Source organism: Eucalyptus grandis, chromosome 7, assembly GCF_016545825.1.
Source record: "Eucalyptus grandis isolate ANBG69807.140 chromosome 7, ASM1654582v1, whole genome shotgun sequence".
NCBI lineage: Eukaryota > Viridiplantae > Streptophyta > Magnoliopsida > Myrtales > Myrtaceae > Eucalyptus > Eucalyptus grandis.
In genome coordinates, this window is record NC_052618.1 from 47,853,204 (window position 1) to 47,872,842 (window position 19,639).

Here is a 19,639-nt window from a genome sequence, read left to right on the forward strand (position 1 = left end):
TTGTCATAGAAAGCCCATTGCCTATAAATGGTATACAAAATAAAATATAAAGTAGATAGTTCAATTGAGCAATATAAGGCTCGACTCATCACTAAAGGACTCACTCAACACCACGAATGTTTTGATTATCATGAGACATTCTCTCTTGTTGCTAAAGAAATCACCGTTCGTTCTTATTTGTCTATTGCTGCATTGCGAAATTGGGAGCTACACTAAATGGATGTCAACAATGCCTTTCTTCATGATGATCTTGACGAGGAAATTTACATGGAACTTCCACAAGGATTACGTAGATAGGGGGAGTCTCAAGTATCTCGTCTCCGCAAATCCCTGTATGGACTTAAGCAAGCCTCTCAACAATGATATGTGAAATTTACTGCGGCACTTACAAATACAGGTTTTCGACATTCCAAGCATGATTATGCGTTATTCACATGGACCAAAGGTACCTCATCGATTTGCTTATTGATTTATGTTGATGATATACTTATCATGGGAAATGATTATGTTACAATTCAAAACTTCAAAAGATACTTGCATTTGACCTTCCATATTAAAGACTTAGGACTTCCCAAATATTTTCTCAGTATTGAAATAACTCAATCCAATGAGGGAATTTGTCTTAGTTAGTGAAAATTCATACTGGAAATCATATCAGAAGCAAGAGTGTTGAGATGCAAACTAGCTACTATACCCATTGAGCACAATGCCAAATTGACAACATATGAATATGATGCAAGTTCTTCCTCTCCAAATGAAGATCCATTGTTCAAGGATCTAGTAGGATATCGGCAATTTGTTGGAAAATTGATCTATCTCACCATGACCAAGCCTAATTTATGTTATGCAATGCAAATATTTAACTAGTTTATGCACAATCTAAAGTAATCACATATGAACACAACGCTGAATGTTGTAAAATATTTAAAGGATGTCTAGAACTTGGAATTCTATTATCATGTTATTGCAACATGAAGATGACAACCTATTATGCTATAGATTATGCTACTTGTTCGATGACAAGAATATCCATTACTAGCTTTTGTATCAAATTGGAAGGTCCTTGATTTCGTGGAAGATGAAGAAGCAGTCAACAGTTTCATCATTATCAGCTAAATCAAAATATTAAGCCATGGCAAAAACTATTTGCGAAACAATTTGGATATGAAGATTACTTTTAGATCTTAGTGTGCAAGTCAACAGCGCAAGTGAATTATTTTGCGATAATGATGTTGCGCTTAACTTAGCAATGAATTCGATTTTTCACGAAAGAATGAAGCACATTGAAGTTGATTATCATTTTACTCGAGAGAAAATTCAAGAAGGATTGTTACGACTTGAGGAATTGGAACTGTAGAACAGCCTGCAAGTACTTTCACTAAGCCCTTACATCTTTATTGAGCAAGTAAGGCGTCTTTGACATATATAAACTGCTGCTTGAGGGGGAGTATTGGAGAAAGGATTTGAATTGATCTCTTGATTGATTCCCTAGCTAGAATCCAATCTCGTTATTGATACAGTAAATTATAGATTTGGAATATTTTTTAGGAATATGATATTGTGTATATTTCTTCTGACTTCATTTCTTGTACTATAAAATACAGACGCATGCTTGTATATTATATGAGACGAGAAATACATAAAAGCCTTTTTCTCCATTGTTCCACGTTTCCTTTCATGACCATTTTCAGTTTTTACAAATGTTAATATACAATCAAACCATTCAGGGACACCTGAAGGTGCCGCATTTCACCACGTTACACCTAAGACCATGGAACCGCAGCATGCGACATGACGTGAATGCGATACGCGGAAGCTAGTATATTGAAAACCAAACCCAAATAATTGCACCTAAACCTCTTCCATGGCTGATAAGGAGCTCCTTCCTCCATTGAATTGTTTTCGTCATCCACAGATGAAAACTTCTCGTGTAACCGGATAATTTGGGGTTTGCTTTCAGGGAATTTTTGAGATCTCTGTCAGAAACCTGTGGAGGGCTTGGGGCTTCGAGAAAAATGGAGAATGATCAGAGCCTTTGAGATGGAAAACCTTTTCAGGAGGATTAGACTTTATCATGGCCTCCTGCAAGGAAGCAGGTATGGCATAATCTTCCTGGGTTTCTATGTAAAATCGACGAATAGATCCGTAGTTTGCATCCGACAAAGTGAGCTTCTCCAGGATTGGTGCAAAAGGTATTGGCCTCATCGACACCGAGGCTAATGCAACATCCTGAGACAGTAAATAATATTTACGTTAAGACAGGATAGTGTTAGAAATCAACAGCAGAAGAGATTTTGCAATTCTTTATCTGCACTCTACAAAAACCACTCCTTGTCAAAATTTCTAACTTTCTGTATTAGAATGGAGCAGTCTTATCCAATGTCATACTACCCACGAAGGTATTAAGCTATCTGAAAATCCATATTCCAGATTCGTCAAATAACTCTTCAAGGGCTTTTAGGAAGTAGGCAACAGATTTCTGTCTAACAGCATTTCAGGAGTTGTGGTGGGGCTGATTTGCGTCACTGTAATTTACATTCTCTAAGTATGTACCTTTGCAGGACTTTGATTGAATAACAAGTCTTCCAACAGTGCTTTCTCCAGATTGATAGCAGTAGGAGGTTGATCCTTTCCATTTCCATATAAGAAGATCTGCGCTTGTCGCATCAGATCACTTGGACCTTCCTGCAGAAAAAAGTAAACATCAGTACTAGAACAAGCCACCTATAAGCCATCTGCGTCATTTTCATTTTTTCAAACTTGATAAAGCATCGTTTGGAGCTTCCAGATTCAGCTCATCAAAATTATAATAAGTCGGCCTACTGTTTTATGTAACTTGTCTATGAAAGAAGCCCATGCTGAATTCAGAGGGACGAAGTTCAGATATAGAGTGCTACACAGACGTCTTCAATTTCTTTTTCTCTCCTTTGTTATTTCTTTTCCCTCAAGGGTCTAGTAAAAGTAGGAAGCGTTCCAAAGAATTTAACCTGTAGAGAGAACATATCAAGGAAGCTTTGGCCATTCTTCAACATTGCTGCTGCAAGAAAAATGGCTTTCGCTATCTTATGAGGATACAACTCCATCAGATATGAGACGCAGGCACCGCCAAAATCATGTCCCACCAAGATCACCTGCATTCGTTTTGGATAATAATGAATGAAACGACAGTTGGCCGAAGATGAGTGACAATTAAAAGAGGAAAGAAGATCGATCAAAGTGACAGATCGAGAGAGTGAAAGTACCTTCTCTCCATCTCCTAACTTGTCAATTATGCCGATCAATGGTTTCACGTATTCTGCCATGCTGCTAATGTTGTTCGTATCAGTCGATTGAATTCCTGAACCCATTAAGTCGACTGCATCCACCTTAAATCCTCCTCGGCGTAGTAGTGCAATCGTTTTATACCAGCACCATGCGCCGTACCCTCCCCCGTGAACAAGAACAAAATGTTTGGTCTCCACGCCATCAGCCTCCGAAGCCTAAGAAATACATCATTGTGTAAAAAAGAGGATATGGGAAAGAAATTAAAGCATTCACATGTGCTTTGCCATATAAAAAAGCCAGCATTTCTTTCTGTCTTTATTAGCAGCGCTGTAATTAATCAATGGAAAAGCTACAGGATCTGGATGAACGGAAAGACAGCATTAATTAGCATTGTTCGGACCACTGCCACTAAATCCTCCCACACGTTTGATTGATGTACCTTAAACTTAGACAAGATTAACTACGCATCATGGTTTCTGCAGCCACCGATTAGGAATTGGCATATCGTTACAAGAACAAGGGGCAGGTCTTGCTTTAAGGGAGGAGAACCTCGCCACGCTTAGCACATAGTTAACCCATTTGTAGGCCTGAGAAATCCTCCAGAGTCAGCAAAGACGGGAAAGACCCGAGTGGCAATTTTGATCAACCGACGCATGCCGGCCCAAGCCAGATAAAAAAAAATTCTAGACCTGATCATGCGGCATATTAAAAGACTGGAAAAGGACTTGAATAGGAATGAACCCATCCACATCTGCATCTTATGGTCAGGTTAACAGTGCTCACATGCTCGACAGTGACTGAAATCACTCCCGTTTCCTAACGGTGCATGTAGAAAATTCAGATGCAGATGTCTGTTTCGGCGTGACTAAGCGCGTTTGATTCGTTCGAGCGGAAAGGTCCGAGAGGAAACAAGACGGAAAGAGACATTTTCCGGTGCCAAAAGTCATTATCTCTACAGTTCCTCCTTTGTCAGCTCCTTGAAAGCAACCAAAAGTTGACCGCAACGCAAAGTTTGGCCGTGCGCATTGGAAAAGCCAATAGGAATTTGACAGATTCCAAAGGAGGAGGAGAAGAAATGATGCGCCGATCTCTATGACTCCATGTTAATGGCGACAGAGCATTAATCCTCGAAACAAGCGTCGTCGCGGAGGAACTAACGTAACTAATCCAGCAGAGACATGAACGTGTCTAGGGGAGTTTTAGCGTCGGCTCTCGATCGTACCTCTTCAGCCAGAATTTGCTGCAGCGGCGGGAGGAGAGCGTCGTTGCACGACCGCCTCCGAGAGGTGGAGCTCCTGGCGATGCTCTGCTTGACACCGCTCTTCCCCGACGGCGCGGAGGGAAAGAGACCCGAAGTGCTCGTGGACCGCCTGAACAAGTGAAGAGCATCACCGTTCTCGTCGCCGCCGCCGCTCCAGTGCTGCTTCAGGAGCATGACCGCCGCAATCGCCTGCTCGCGGATCAGAGCATCGGCCGCCTCAGCCTCCGCCGCCGCCGCCGTCTCCTCCCTCTTCTTCTTGTTCTTCTTGCACGAGGTCGAGCCCGGCAACCACGAGGCTGGACGAGGCGAAGCGTCGGGGCGGGCCGGGCCGGCGGAGTCGGAGGACCTCGCCGTGATCTTGGGAGAGAAGCAGGCGAGTGAGTTCCCCATGGTTACGGAGGATCGAGAGGCGAAGGTCGCGCCACTCCGGAGGGCTTTGGTTGGTAGGATTGTAGGAGAAGGTGTCGGAGGTTGTTGTGGTGGTGGTGGTGGGGGCGTCGTTGCTTTGAAAGTGCATGGGATGGGCCGATGGCTTCTGGCATATAAAGAAAGAAGGAAAGAAGAGAGAGAAGCCATTTTTTTTTAAGGGAAAATATCACAAATAATCCCTAAATTTTCACTTAATATGCAATCTCGTCTCTAGACTTTTAATTTATTCAATTTGGTTCCTGAATTATCGATAAATGTCCAATCTAGTCCCTGACTATTTGAAAATTGACTAATTTCGTCCCTGAACTTTCGATTTGCTCAATTTGGTCCGTGAACTATTAACAAATGTTCCATTTAGTCATTCTGTTGGTTTAAACCGTTTTAATTGATGACGTGGAACTAAATTGGATAACTAGAATTATGAGTCAATTTATATTTTTAAAAAGGAAAACAAATTAGGCGTTAGCTAGAGATGAGAGCACTGATCACAAAAACAGAGAGAATAAATGGTTTTGTATCTTATTCTTTTTTACGATGGCCACAATTTGACATGTTGTAAAGGTAATTTCCATGTGGATATTCCACATGTCCTTTTTTATTTTATAGTTAAGAGACTAAAAGTCATGGAAGCCAATTTCGTTAACTTTAACTAACGGAATGACGAAATTGGTGAATTTTCAAATAGTCATGGACTAGATCGGACATTTATAGATAATTCAATAACCAAATTGAACAAATTAAAAGTCTAGGGACAAGATTGCACATTAAGTGGTAGTTTAGGGACCAAATTGAGCAAATCAAAAGTTTGGAGATGAAATTGAACATTAGATAAAAGTCCATAGATCATTTGTGACATTTTCCCTTTTTTTAATGAGGAAAAAGAATATTAAAGCATGTGATGGAATCAACCACAATAATTTTTAAAAAAATATCAATTGTCCTCCCCTTCAGAAATCTACGGGGAAAAAAAATTCAGTTACTAATCACTTTAGGGAAAATTCCAAATAAAGGCTTGAAGTACTTATATTTCCTAAAATAAGGGTATAAAATAGACCTTATTTCAAATAAAAAGCCTAAAGTGGTCATACTAGTCTAAAAAGAAGAAGAAGCTTGAAGTGTGTTTTAAATAAGAGCTTATCCTCAATCAAGGATGTTTTTGTCAAGACACAATATAAATATAAATTAAAATTATATTATATTAAAAAAATTAAAAAAAAAGGGAAATTACAAATGGGAGGGCGTCGATGGGGCAACGGCCACAGGCTGGAGGGAGACTCCCATGTGTGTTCCCTTTTATAAGACGAAATTCCCTCACCAAAAGTGAGTCTAGTCCCTTCTTTGAGATTGATATAACTATTTGAGACATTTATTTAAAATAATGTTCACTTCATATCATTATTTGAGAAAATAAGGACATTTTATATCTTTATTTGAAATAATAATCACTCTAAGCTTTTATTTGAAAAAATAATAACACTTCAAACTCTTATTTGGAATTTTTCCCTTCTTTGTTTATTTTTCCATTTTCTTTATTTTTTTTTTCTTGAATGAGGGCCAACAAGGCAAAGGCCACAACACCCTCGAATCTAGGTCTAGCCTTGGCCTACAAGGGCTGCTAAGCCCTCACTTGGCCATAGTGAGGGCTATGACACTTTTGCTTAGTACAACGAAAGCCACCAACTTTCACTCTAAAGCCTTCTCCCCAAAAAAAAAAAGTAATTGAAAGGAAAAAAAAATCAAATTTTTTTTATAATATTATTAAAATATCTATGTTAGTGCTAGCCGTACCATATAAGATAATTAATATCAACGTCAACAATTTCTGGTCAAAATTAGCCGAATGGACTCCATTACCAAAATTTGATAAAACTTACAACTCAATTGGCACAATCAAAAGTTTGTAATTGAGTTAATAAAAGTATAATAGATTTAGAACTTCTTCTCTTTTTTTATAGCCGCCAATCTCTACCCACCACCAACCCTGCGCCGACCGTCGACCGACAGCCCCTCTCCCTTAACCACCATCTATGTCACCTCGCGTAACATCTATCTCCGACTTCGACCCCGATTCAATCTGCGTTCTATACCTCATTCTTATTCCCCTCTCTCTGAACTGTTCCCCTTCTTCCCGATTCTCGGAGGAAAATCATGGACGAAAATAGTAATTGGTGTCAAGGTGTAAAGTGGTATGCAGAGCCAAAACTTGGGACGGTAAGATGTGATTTTTTGAAAATGTAATTAATTCCCTATGGTAAGATGAGTTTAGAGGATAATTTTTTTATATATATATATTTAGGCGAAATTATATTATATACAACTTTTCCTTGTCATTTCAAGTATATCATCACATGAAGACAATATGTATGACTCGTTCTAATTGGCTTCTTTTTCTTCTTCTTTTTTCTTTTTTCTTTTTTTCTTTTTTGTCACGTTTGTCATAAAATAAACTTATATTAAACGGAATTTTGTTAACACTTGGTCAAAGTGAAGAAAATGGGGAGCAGCCAGCCCACGCCGACGACGGTTCTACGTCAATGCTGACCGGGGAATCCAACTCCCCCCTACCGCACGCTTTCAATGAGGGAGCGATCCGTATCGGCGGCCAATGCTTTTTTTAATTGCCGCGTAGAATTTTAAACTCGCGATCAAGGTATGCGAATTAAGTTATACCTGTTCTCCCGTTGAGCAATCCCGTTCCCATCGAACCATTTAATGATTTGTAGGCTAGGTGCAAAAGTTGAACCTACTAGGAGTGAGCACCGGTCCATGATGGATCCCGAGTCAATCTTATCTAGCTAAATTTAGGTCCGGACTCACGAATAAGTTTCAGTTTCAAAAAATCGTAAAGCAATCCCCACATCATAAATTCCAAGTTTCAGACCTAGAACCGACTCGCTCGAATCGCGCACCTTTACCAGGTGAATGCTGGTCCCACTTGCTAGATTCCAGCTCCCAGCAATCTGTCTACAACTTCGTGAATGCCAGCACATCAAGCGAACTTTTCAACAAAATGCACTGTTTGATCTCTTCTTCCTTCAAATAATGCAATTTTTCCAAGCCGTCGACACAACACTCCAAAATAATATGGCTGAAGTTGCTGTACTTTTTTTTTTTTTTTTATATTCTTATTATGGGTTGTTGTTTTGGCAGATTTTAATGTATGTTGTTTTAACTTTCATTTTGCTAGATTAGGGTTGAGTTAAATAATTCTCAATTGCTTTATATTTTTGTTTGTTTTGTATTATATTTTCTCTATTATTTTGCTATAACTGCTATTTGTCTCGGTTGTAAATAAAGGGATGTTCTGTTAAAATTTACCCTTTCAAAGAATAAAAAAATGAAACAAAAAAAAAAAGAATTGGTTGATTTCTTGATACACTTGAAATCAAAACCAGTCTAACAGAGTCAGTTTCAAAGTCTACAAAACAAGTTTTAGGGTGCATATATTAGAAGCCAATCCCAACAGAGTTCCGATCCATCCTGATTTTGCTCATCTCCATGACACCGACAAGATAGAGCAATGAACGATCAATTCGAACTTACAATTAAGAGTGCTTTCAAATCACTTGAAAAATAAGCCTACACCGTTCTTGGCTGACCGACACGCCGGTCAATCAAACTCAAGAATTGTTCCAACTCAACCATTGACCAACTTCTGCTTCCACACAACATGGTACAACGTTGACCCACTGCAACTGCACTCCCGACCAAGTCATCTACAACATCCACATAAAACCTAGAGGCTCGAAAAGGACAAGTGAATGATGCGAAAAAGGGAATTATATCGAGATTTTCCACAGCAAGACTCACCCTATAGACTAATATACCTTAAATCAAATCCAAATCGAGCGTAAATAGTGATTTTTGTCAAGCAAATCGATGGAGATGGGCCAATAAAATTCTCTTCTTCTTGTTGAAGAACTAATTAATTACATTTTTGCTGGAGGGTAAACCTATACTAATTAACTCATGTGTATGGAGCAATTAATCCTGTCTTTCGAGGATGAATATGAAAGCCTTTTAACAACTGTGTTTTTTTCATTTTTTTTCCTTGTCAAAATCATTTCAATTGCTGAGAACCAATCACTTTGCTTGTTATCCCTTTCCTCGACTAGAAGTCAGTCTTCTGCTTCCTTTTTGGCCATGTAGTTGTAATTTAGTCGAGTCAACTTAATTAACTGCTCAAATCCGATTCAGTATTTCGACCAAAAAAAAAAAAAAAAAAACTCGACTCAAAGACTTCATGCTAGCCTTTCAAGCTCAAGGTCGAGTAAAAGAAGCGTCTAACAATCGAGCATACCTTGAGCGTACAAAAGGTGAATCTTAATTCGATCAAACTTGAGCTGGAGTGTTGAAGGTCCTATAAGATTTATAGGAAGAATATAGCACAAGTATATATATATCGAACATGCACATACTCAAATGATCAGGCGAACTGATTTCTCCTACACGCACGAGGATAGCTTCTATCCACAATGTGATTGGTATGACTCTTGAGATTAATCCAAAGGGGAAATATTGTGATTCGAAACGAGATCTTCGTACCATCCAAATCAATCGAGAGCATGATTGCTCAGCCAATTTACAGGTACGGAAACTAATATGCAAGAGGAAAGAGTAGTGAAGTGAAACATCTTCCTTTTGTCAACGGAACATCAAAGCTTTCACAAGACGAGAATTATGAATTTGTGAGCTCGAAGCGAGCGTTAAAAAACAAACATGTTTTTCTCTTTCGTGATACCCCAATAGGCAAAATGCTTTCATGATCCTCATAACCATTGGAGAAGTTAGCTCCGCATAAATGTGGATCTGAACGGGATTCTGACGACGCCCAACCAACTTCTTGCATCACAATATTAAGACAGCATATATCCATACAAAAAAAGAATGTTGTCAGGACTAATGGCGCATGCCAATATGCAGGACAAGGCTGGTCCTTTTCAACCATCTGTCGTCCTCTGTGAGTTTCTGGTGGGGGCTTTAAATGCTAAGCAATGTTGTTTTGGCTGGACAGGGGACATGCCCTGTTCTCCATAGTCTTTTCCATACCGTACAACTTAGAAGTAAAGGCATTCGAATCAGCACCTTACCACACCATCAACCTTACCCAAACATTCCACAATCCGAGCAAAGAACTCTCCAAGCCTTTCAATTCAAAGGGGGCGCTCTGCAAATGGCTGCATCAAATGGAAGTGCAAAAGAAGAAGATAACAAACTGGGTTTTGCATATTGTAAATTATGAAAGCTGGAGGTGAATCCCGCAAACAATTGTTTGCTATAAATAACTGGACTAAGTCAAAAATATGCACTGATACAATTGACTAGCCCTGGAGTTCAGAATCATGTGCAGCTTGATTTTCAGCTACTGCCAAAGTCCCCATCTAAAGCTGTCGATACAGTATGTTGAAGTGTGCCACGAGGTGATTGTCCCCTTGGAAAAACTGGCGTATGAAAACATAATGCTCCAGTTCCTGCCTCAAAGCCGCAAGTTACCATACATGTCAAAACATGTGATCATTTCCACCAAGGACCTAGAGCTACTGAAGACATCATCTGGCAATATGCCCCCTTGATATAGAATGGCTTCACCAACAATTATGCGAAGGCAACACCAAAACCGGGCTCTTTGGTTCCATTCAGTCTCCTGACTGCTGATAATCAAGTCACCATCTTAGCAAAATTTTGACCATGAAATAGAAGGCATCTTGGCCAAGAAACCAAAGAATCAGGCATGGATTTTCAAAAAATGTTGTGCCCTTCCTTGGCCAGTCCCAATTATATAGACTGCACATACATCTAACGCAAGCTGCACCTTTCAGGTACATATTATCAGATAATTTAGTGGATAAGACATAAATCATTGAAAACAGCCTGAATCCCTTCCAATTCCCATCACAGTTCCCACCACACAGCCTAGATATCAGCCCAATTTTTTTGGGTCAAAGGATATCAGTCCATCGAATAGTTAAGCTGTTGATGCTTATCTTCTGCTGTTAATACGATGTCAAATACCTAAAAAAGAATTTCAACCAAATAATGACAAATAGTTAGGATGGCCTAGAGCAATTAAATAAATACAGCACAACCAAGGAAATGTTTCTTAAACAAGAAAAGCACACAAAATAAGTAATCCATCATCTTATAGTACTTTTCTTTACCATGGCACTTCACCAGGAACAAAATATAGTAAAAATGGAAGGAAAACACTGAAAACTCATCACATTTAAGGATAGGCCAAATACAATATACGACATTCACATATCACCAAGCATCCCCATACCTGTCAAAATTGATCCTGGGGATCCTATCTCTGCATGCTATAATATTGAGGAGCCAGCTCAGTTAACCACAAGTAATCAATTCTGGTTATGTTGCGAATGTACTTGTGATTAGTTTGAACTAATTCATTGAAGATGATACACTCCGGTTTTGTCCGAAATAGTACAGAAGAAGGATGGATCTGCACCACCTGACCACTTGCCAAAGCCCTATTTTCCACACCAAATATGTATTGTTAGGAAATAAAGTCTATAAGAGAACTGGAAAAAGACATTGATTAAAACTTGGATCTATGTTAACGTATTAAAGCTAAGAGGAAGGGGTCTGAATCAACACCCAGCACCTGTATAAACCTTCTGGCTGCTTCAAAGCTGCGTTGAGGAAAAAGGAGGTGGCGAGGCATCTCCGAAACTGAACCATGTCATCTCCACACGACGCAATGTGAAGCCCCATTTGCTCTACATGTCCCTGAATCTGTCTGTATGACATAAAAAAAATGCATAGTTAGAGGATCAATAATGCTTGTCCCAAGACATGGAGAACTAAAGGCAACATGCAAAAGTTCATAGACAACCTGTGAATGTCGCGCGCATGTCTAAGGGACCTGCTATTGATAAAATTTTCTTTGCACCATTTTTTGAGAAGTTTATCGTCTTTTTCTTTACTTTGACCACTCTTCCTCTTCTCCAAGAACTCATCAGCTGCTCGAAATACATTAATCAAGGTGATGTGGTCACCATCTGCACTTGAAAAGCATTTCATTGCAGTTCTTGCCTGGCCCGGCAAAGTTAAGTAGTCAGCTCTCCAGTTACATACAGAGTAATGGAAGTCCATGTGGTGCAACCAAACATATCAACCAGCCAGAATGGTTGTTTCAAAAAGAGCCCAACAAAACAAGACCAAAACGGACAGAAGAGCCTATGAATATGTTTTCCGCTTGTTGCAAATTAGTCAAGCAATAACCCACTGAAGGACTTGAATATGACATTAACACAGTTGAACTCACAGTTATGGACATCGGACGTTCATGAACTCACAAATCCTGTAAGATAACACTGCTGGCATATACTTGACCTTTCAGGCACATTATACTTGAATACAATAACAACTCAAAGGAGATTTATATGGGGAAAAAGCCATTAAAAAAAACCCCAACTATGCCCATCGTGACATATTAACCCAAAACCTTTTTTTTTTTTTTTATTGGTAAGAAACCCAAAACCTTTTTAATGACATCAAAAACCTCGAACTATGCACATTGTACACATTAACCCCAAAAAAATTTTCCTGTGACACCAAAAACCTTAAACTTGTACTCATATAACAAATTTACCTCAATTTTATTTTGTGACAGAAAAAGCCCCGAACTTGTACCCAATGTGTCAAATTTACCCTCCATCAAGATTCCATTAATGCATGCCAATAATAATCTTATTTAGCTGCCTACATGGATGATGGAAAGCAAACAAAGCTAGCGAGATGCCCATGTGGCAACTAATTGTATGTTTTTTTTTTTTTTTCTCATTTTCTTTTTTTCCTTCCTCCTTTGGCATCTTCCTTGGTTTGGCGACGATGAGGACGTGCCAATGGCACTAGTGAGGGCGGAGGCAACAGTGGTGGTTAAGATAAAGAAGGCACGAAAAAGGATCTTGATGAAAGGTAAATGTGTCACGCATGTATAAGCTTGAGATTTTTTATGTCATAACAAAAGTCTGGAGTAAATATGTCACATGGATACAAGTTTGAGGTTTTCAATATAACCAAAAAAAAAAAAATGGAGTAAAAGAGCCACATGGGTACAAATTTGGTGTAAATGTGTGACATGATTATAAGTTTAAGATGTTTGGTGTCACAAATAAGTTTAGGGTAAAAGTATCACAAGAGGCATAGTTTGGGATTTTTGGTGGGTTTTACCCATATATATACATAACCACATTTTTGTTACAACATACCTGGCTAATCCTTTCAGTAATACAATTTACATAATGTGCATGCACTCATAGCATAAACGAGTATAAGAAAAGCAAGATGAAAGGCTTCACAAGTATCAGTTCATAACTTACCTCTTCTAACTTCTCACGAGGGGCATAAAATATGGATTCTACTGAAAGCATCGCAACTGTAATCAGCACTTCTTCCACGCAGTTGAACTGACTAGCCTGTATGAGTGCCTTTGAATACATGGGATCTAGGGGAAGCCGAGCCATCTGGTGCCCTAATGGATCTGATAGTTTACAGTCCTCTGTTAGAGCACCCAGCAAAAATAACTGCTCCAACGATTTCACAATAGCTGCCCTGATCAAAGCTTACAGGTGTCATTACCCAGCAAAAAATACAGAGAAAAGTAGGTAATGTGACGCCACATCACAACCCATTTCATAACTTCTCTACAAATTATCAGCCTTTTGACCTGATGAAGCATCAGTACAAGAGAAGCACCATAACAAATTCATGTGGGAACAGTGTGACAACGTGGTGCACCCATATGTTCCATAAGAATATATAAACTTCTACTAAATTTTCTAGATTTTTCCGTCAGAGAAATGGTGAAAATGAAGGTGAAATAGAAAATTTCCGGGCACAAGAGACAGGATAATGTGAAATGAAGGATAATTTTCAAAGGACAATTTAATAGCCAAATTAAATCATTGATAAAGATGAATCCAACAAAACTAGATGAAATCACACTAATCCAGGCTTAAGAAAGATGATGCGTCCACAGCCTGGTGGACACACTTAATATGCACAAGACAGTAAATGATAAAGCAACGAGATCTCTCAGGGAATAACCTTGGTGGTTTTTCGATAAAGTCAAACCCAATAACATCTTTTACACCCAAAGCCATGAGCTGCAAAACAACATTTGAAAGATTGCATCTCTTAATCTCAGGCTTTGTCGAATCCTCAAGTTTCTCAAATTCGGTTTCTGGGTACAGGCGGAAACACTTCCCAGGTCCTTCACGCCCTGCTCGTCCACTGCAGTAGCAAGGTTTTAGTCTAATAACATGGGATTTTTATATGGTCAAAGTTTCAAATTGAATGGTTGAATGGACACAAAGATCCAAGACACGCAGACACGTTAAAATTACTCCACGTTATCATGTTTTACTTAAAAAGAAGTAACCATGCAAATATTGAAGGCAAATTCAACTCCAGTATGATCCAGATCTTCAATTACAAGAAAGGAGATGAATTTGATTCAAAAAGTCCACGCATGGGCAACAAAACCCTCTTTCATGGCACAAGATACCTGTCTTTAAAATGTTAAAGACAAATTAAAGGACAGATATCCCAATTTCTGGACATTTGCACTGTCTGAAAATATGCATCCACAGGAGAATGAAGAGAGACTGTCTACCATCCATATGTTGCCATTTTAGGACAGAAATAGTGTATGTTTTTCAGTCAAGGAATTTGTATGGCACCACATTGGGACTTCAATACCTGTGCATTTAAATGGTATCCCTTCCCCTATATCTTCTTTGGACTGTATTTGAAATGTGATCACACTACAAAAGCATAGATCAAAGTACAATAACTGCAGACTACCTTCTTTGAAGAGCCTGAGCCTTGGAAGTTGGTATGACAATTAATGATTCCATGCCTTTAGCTGGATCATATGACCGTGCTTTCACAAATCCAGGGTCTACAACATACTTTATCCCAGGTATTGTCACTGATGTCTCAGCTATATTTGTGGCCAATATAACCTGAAAGAGTTCAATCATATTAGTAATAATCATTACAAAAATAAATTTCTACAAAATTATTTTAGCTTGCCGAATGACAGTGATGTAGCCTTATCTAAGCAATATTAGTGAATAAACAATAAAATAAGAGGAATATAAATATGATATATCAACAGTTTATAAATCCAATAGATTGTCTGAAGGTAATGAGAGGAAATAAATCATCTTGACCACAAACAGCATGATGTTATGCTATCACAATAGAACCACCAACAACAACCAGATTCAAAGAGTTTGTTAATGTTAGAAACCCACTGCCAACAGCATAAAAGAGTTGTGCAACCAATCTACGTATGTCTAAATGTGAAGATACTGAGGATAAGAAAAGCTGAGAAATATCACCAAGAATACTTTTTTTATTGCCTGTCCTACAAGGGAAGTAAATAGACATAAATATCAACCATTCTCTCATGCTTCACCATACCAAGACAAGAAAGATGTACAAACAGTGAGGCCTCACATAAACTTAATGAAAAACATTGACGTGACTGCTACTAGAAAAAAACATCAAAGTGACAATGATCTTAATAAAGGTCCACATAATCCAAAATACAAATCATTACTCTATAGCAAAGGATCTGACTTTAACAGGAGCACTGTACATAAAAAAATCGAAAAAATTTGAGCAGCTTGGATAGTCACCTTACGAAATCCAGGAGGAGAGGGTGCAAAGACACGCATTTGTTTCTCAGAGGGAAGAGATGAAAATATAGAAACAGTCAACATATTACGGTTGCCTTCAGGCAACTGCCGTAGTCGCTCCTGAATAAGTCTTTCAACGGATTCAATTTCCTCTTGACCAGTCAAGAATACAAGGACATCTCCTGGACCCTCCTCCAAATGGATCTGAGTATTGCAAAATGTGTACTTATCAAATACGGCAAATATTCCAAGCCAACTGATTGGGATCAAACAAAAGAGTAGCTCGCATGGTAATATTTCCAAGGAGAAATCAAATTGGCAAGCCTTATTGAGACCTCAATTAAATTAATGACATTGAGTGAATATATGCATCACATTCTACGTGGATACACTTAAAACGCCTTTTCATGAATCAAGTCAGATGACAAATTATGTATCCTATCCTAGTCAAATAAACGAGAAGTGATTTTGGAAACCCGCAATGAATAGAATGTTTGGCAAGCCTTCAAAAGTTAAAAAATATGGAAGCTAAAGCAATCAAAAAACCAATTAACTGTAATCCCTGAGGCACTGCTGCAGATTCTTGTTTATGAATCATCTATAAAAGTTCTATGATTTTGAACTTAAATATATAAAGAGAGTTACACAATCGATACTGCATTTTATAGACACCACAACAAAGTTGCTGTTTAGCAACATTCATTGCAGTCATACTTATGGCCCAATATCGAACAAAAAAGCACCAAAACTACCCCATCAGATGTAAGAGCAGTGACATGTTGACTGTGAACCAAAACATGAACTTCCTAGAATAGGAGGTAATCCCTTTTCATAAAGACATAAAGAAGGCCTAAGCAAATAAGATTGAAAAACAACCTGGAATATGGTAATCAGGGTTGCATCTAAATAATCTGGTTGAGGATGAAGAGTATATAGTATATCCACAGGAAATTGCCGCCCCTGGACATGGACGGCTCTTGCACCACCAAAGTATTCGGAGAAGACACGTGCGTCTAAGCTAGCAGACATAATAATCAACTTCAATGTAGAAAACCGTCTGCTTTGGCCTTGTTTCAAAGTACTGGACCAAACACCTTGCCCTTTCTCCAAGAGCATGCCATTACTCAACTGCTTTTTTCGGTATTTGGACAATCATTGGCAGATGCAGACCTTTTATTTTGAACATCTTTCAACAAGCCCAACAGAACATCAGTGTGGACTGTTCTTTCATGGGCTTCATCCACAATAAGCACGGAGTACCTAGAAAGATATGGATCCAACAGTGCTTCCCTGTAGAGGAGTAGTATCAGCTCCGCAGGCAAAGACTGGAATCAACATAAGTTGCTAATTTCGCATAATACAAGTTTCACATGATTTCTCCATATACTGTAATTGGAAGCATGAAAATTCTACTGGTTAAACTTCCCTTGAGAATCTCAAAAAATAAGAACTAGAGCTTTGCCAGACTTCAGACCAATTAGCAAGATATCTAAAATAATTTCAGTTAGGTAGTAGATCTTGCTCCACCTATAGATCTAAAGAAATAAGACCAGTAAGTCTCCTTTCTACAATCACATCTAGATTACGAAATGAATTCGGTAAAAATGATTCGAGTCGGTGGACATCTTAGCCCACTGTAAAATAGCGATGCACCCAACTATCGAATCTTACAAGAATCTTCAACCTTCAAGAAATTGACTGAACATATTACACAAGTCGCAGGACAAAATAATGGCAGAAACTTTACCTTAGAAGCAAACCATCCGTCATGTACTTGATTCTTGTTGAACCGGATGTCATGTCATCGAATCTGATGGAATACCCAACCCTTTGGCCCAACTCAACCCCAGATTCCTCCGCCACTCTTTTGGCGACAGTAACAGCCGCCACACGCCGTGGTTGAGTAACCCCAATAACTTTCCCATCAGAACAGAACCCAGCATTGAATAGAAACTGTGGTATCTCTGAAAATATTAAAATTGCAAAGGATATAACAACTCCCTCAAGGGGGAATAGCAAAAGGCAAATTCATACATGCCAAGGGATTTTCAGCAGTAACATGTTGCACTGTGCAACCTCATTCTTTCGACCTCTCTACACTCGGATACAACGAAACATCACAAAACAAATATATCACATTGTACTATACTATGTACCTAATCGTGCTGAAATGCCGCACCATACATGGTATATACCCTACATGGATACTTACGTGTAGTTTTTCCGCTACCCGTCTCGCCAACGACGATCAGAGTGTCGTTGTTCCGCACCTCCTGGACGAGCCGCTTCTCCACTGAGGCAAAAAACAAAGCACCAGCCTAAAACTCAGTCCAAGCCCACAAACAGCTAAAGGGGGGGATTCACGGGAAACAAACATTACCCGACGCGATCGGCAGAGACTTCCTCTGCTGCGCAATCTTCTGCCTCCTGCATTCCATTAAAAAATTGGCCGGCATCCAATTAAAAAAAAATAAATTCTTTCCCTAGAACAAGCTATAAAGAGTTCTTTTTTTCCTGAACTCCCGACATCCGCTAACCGCTCAGGAAAGCCCAGAACGCCTCGAATTGCAGAGACTACTAGCGACGAGTCGGGATTGTAAACCTAGTGCAAAGGAAAACGTTGAGAGAGAGAGAGAGAGAGAGAGAGAGAGAAGAGAACCGGTTGAAGGAGTTTGGTTTGGCATTGTTGGCGAGGTTAGGATTGGAAGGCAAGCCGTTGAGGCGAGGAGGTCGAGCTGCGTCGCCTTCCACGCCTTGAGCCATCGGTTCAGGAGAGTAGTCTTCTTTCCTGCAGGAGCCCTCGGTGCAGTCAGAACTGCGAAGAACGTATGTAGGTCTCTCTCTCTAATGAGGAGCGAAATTACATGGATTCGAAGGTTTTTTTGGTTTTCTGGTTTTTTTTTCTTGGTTGTTAAGAGGTATTATTATACTTCGCTTCTGAGAATGATCAATATCAGAATCGGTGATTCTCGCCCTCTTTGGAATCTAGAATCTGAAACCGAACCAGTTTAGGAACTGCTTATTTGAAAAAAAAGATATAAAAAACCTCCACTAATCAATCAGCAACACAAAACACAAAAAATTGCATCTTTCCAGAACACCCTCTAAACCATAGAACACGCGAAACCTCCCACACGAACCGCAACTAAACAAAACTCCGCCGAAACCTCGAAGCTGCGAATAAACTATTCCCAACGAAATCACCATTATAACTCCCCAAGAAAAGGCACAAGAAGCAACTGAATACACAAGCTAAGCTCCAAGTCCGCACGCATCCTCAAAGAGAAGAGCCCAAAACACGCACACGCACACCCTCCCAAGCGGCGCAAGCCCAACAGCACAAAATCACCACTTTTCCCCTCTCTCCACCGCGACGATTGAAATTAAGAGCCTGGCAATTTGAAAAGAAAAAAAAAGGAGAAGAAAGAGACCTGCTTTACGCGAATGCTGAGCGGAATGGCGCGGAGGGAATCAATTGGCGGCGGCGGCGGCGGCGGCGGGGCGGCCGATTCCGTCGTTCATTGCGGCGGAGCGCCGGAAGAGAGAGAGAGGTGAAATCGGGGCGAAAGAACACACGAATTCGGAATGAAACGAGAGAGGAGAAGTAGGAGTAGCAGAAGAGAAGAAGAAGAGGAGAACGAAGGTTTAGAGAGAACGTGGCTTAGAGAGAGAGAGAGAGAGCTCTGGGTTTATGGAATTTTCTCCGGTTTGCAAGGATTCCGTATATGGAATGGGGAATCTGACCGATTATTCCCAATTCCAAATCATTAGAACAAGGAACGGGCTGATCTCTTGAGAACTATTTAGAATTGCAAGGTTCAATCCTAATTCCCTTATTGGATCAAGATTGATGCGCACCCCAAATTACAAGGCACAAATTGATGGGTTGCATAGGCTTCTAAATAAAGTTATGAAGACTTGTTTTGCTTTGACTTAATTTCATCTATTGTAAAATTTTCAAGTGTTTTGAATAAATAAAAAAAAGCATGTGCATTGCAAGATTTAAAAATAAAAA

General features: G+C 39.4%; 2 protein-coding genes across 2 annotated transcripts; both read right to left on the minus strand.

The window, feature by feature from the left end:
• Positions 1–1,642: 1,642 nt before the first annotated feature.
• Positions 1,643–5,024, minus strand: LOC104453885 (putative methylesterase 11, chloroplastic). The gene is made up of 5 exons (XM_010068528.3): positions 4,487–5,024; positions 3,243–3,479; positions 2,988–3,131; positions 2,554–2,685; positions 1,643–2,229 (listed from the first exon to the last, which is right to left on the minus strand). The coding sequence occupies exons 1-5, from the start codon at positions 4,913–4,915 to the stop codon at positions 1,957–1,959; spliced, it is 1,215 nt and encodes a 404-aa protein (XP_010066830.2). The 5' UTR covers positions 4,916–5,024; the 3' UTR covers positions 1,643–1,956.
• Positions 5,025–9,572: 4,548 nt separating this feature from the next.
• LOC104453887 (pre-mRNA-splicing factor ATP-dependent RNA helicase DEAH10) lies at positions 9,573–19,394 on the minus strand. The gene is made up of 15 exons (XM_039317154.1): positions 19,056–19,394; positions 18,284–18,412; positions 18,005–18,051; positions 17,837–17,917; positions 17,372–17,588; positions 16,754–16,914; positions 16,501–16,718; positions 15,625–15,828; positions 14,783–14,943; positions 14,024–14,209; positions 13,297–13,528; positions 11,808–12,007; positions 11,577–11,711; positions 11,235–11,442; positions 9,573–10,966 (listed from the first exon to the last, which is right to left on the minus strand). Exons 2-14 carry the CDS (start codon positions 18,385–18,387, stop codon positions 11,259–11,261), a joined length of 2,130 nt encoding a protein of 709 aa, XP_039173088.1. The 5' UTR covers positions 18,388–18,412; positions 19,056–19,394; the 3' UTR covers positions 9,573–10,966; positions 11,235–11,258.
• Positions 19,395–19,639: the final 245 nt, after the last annotated feature.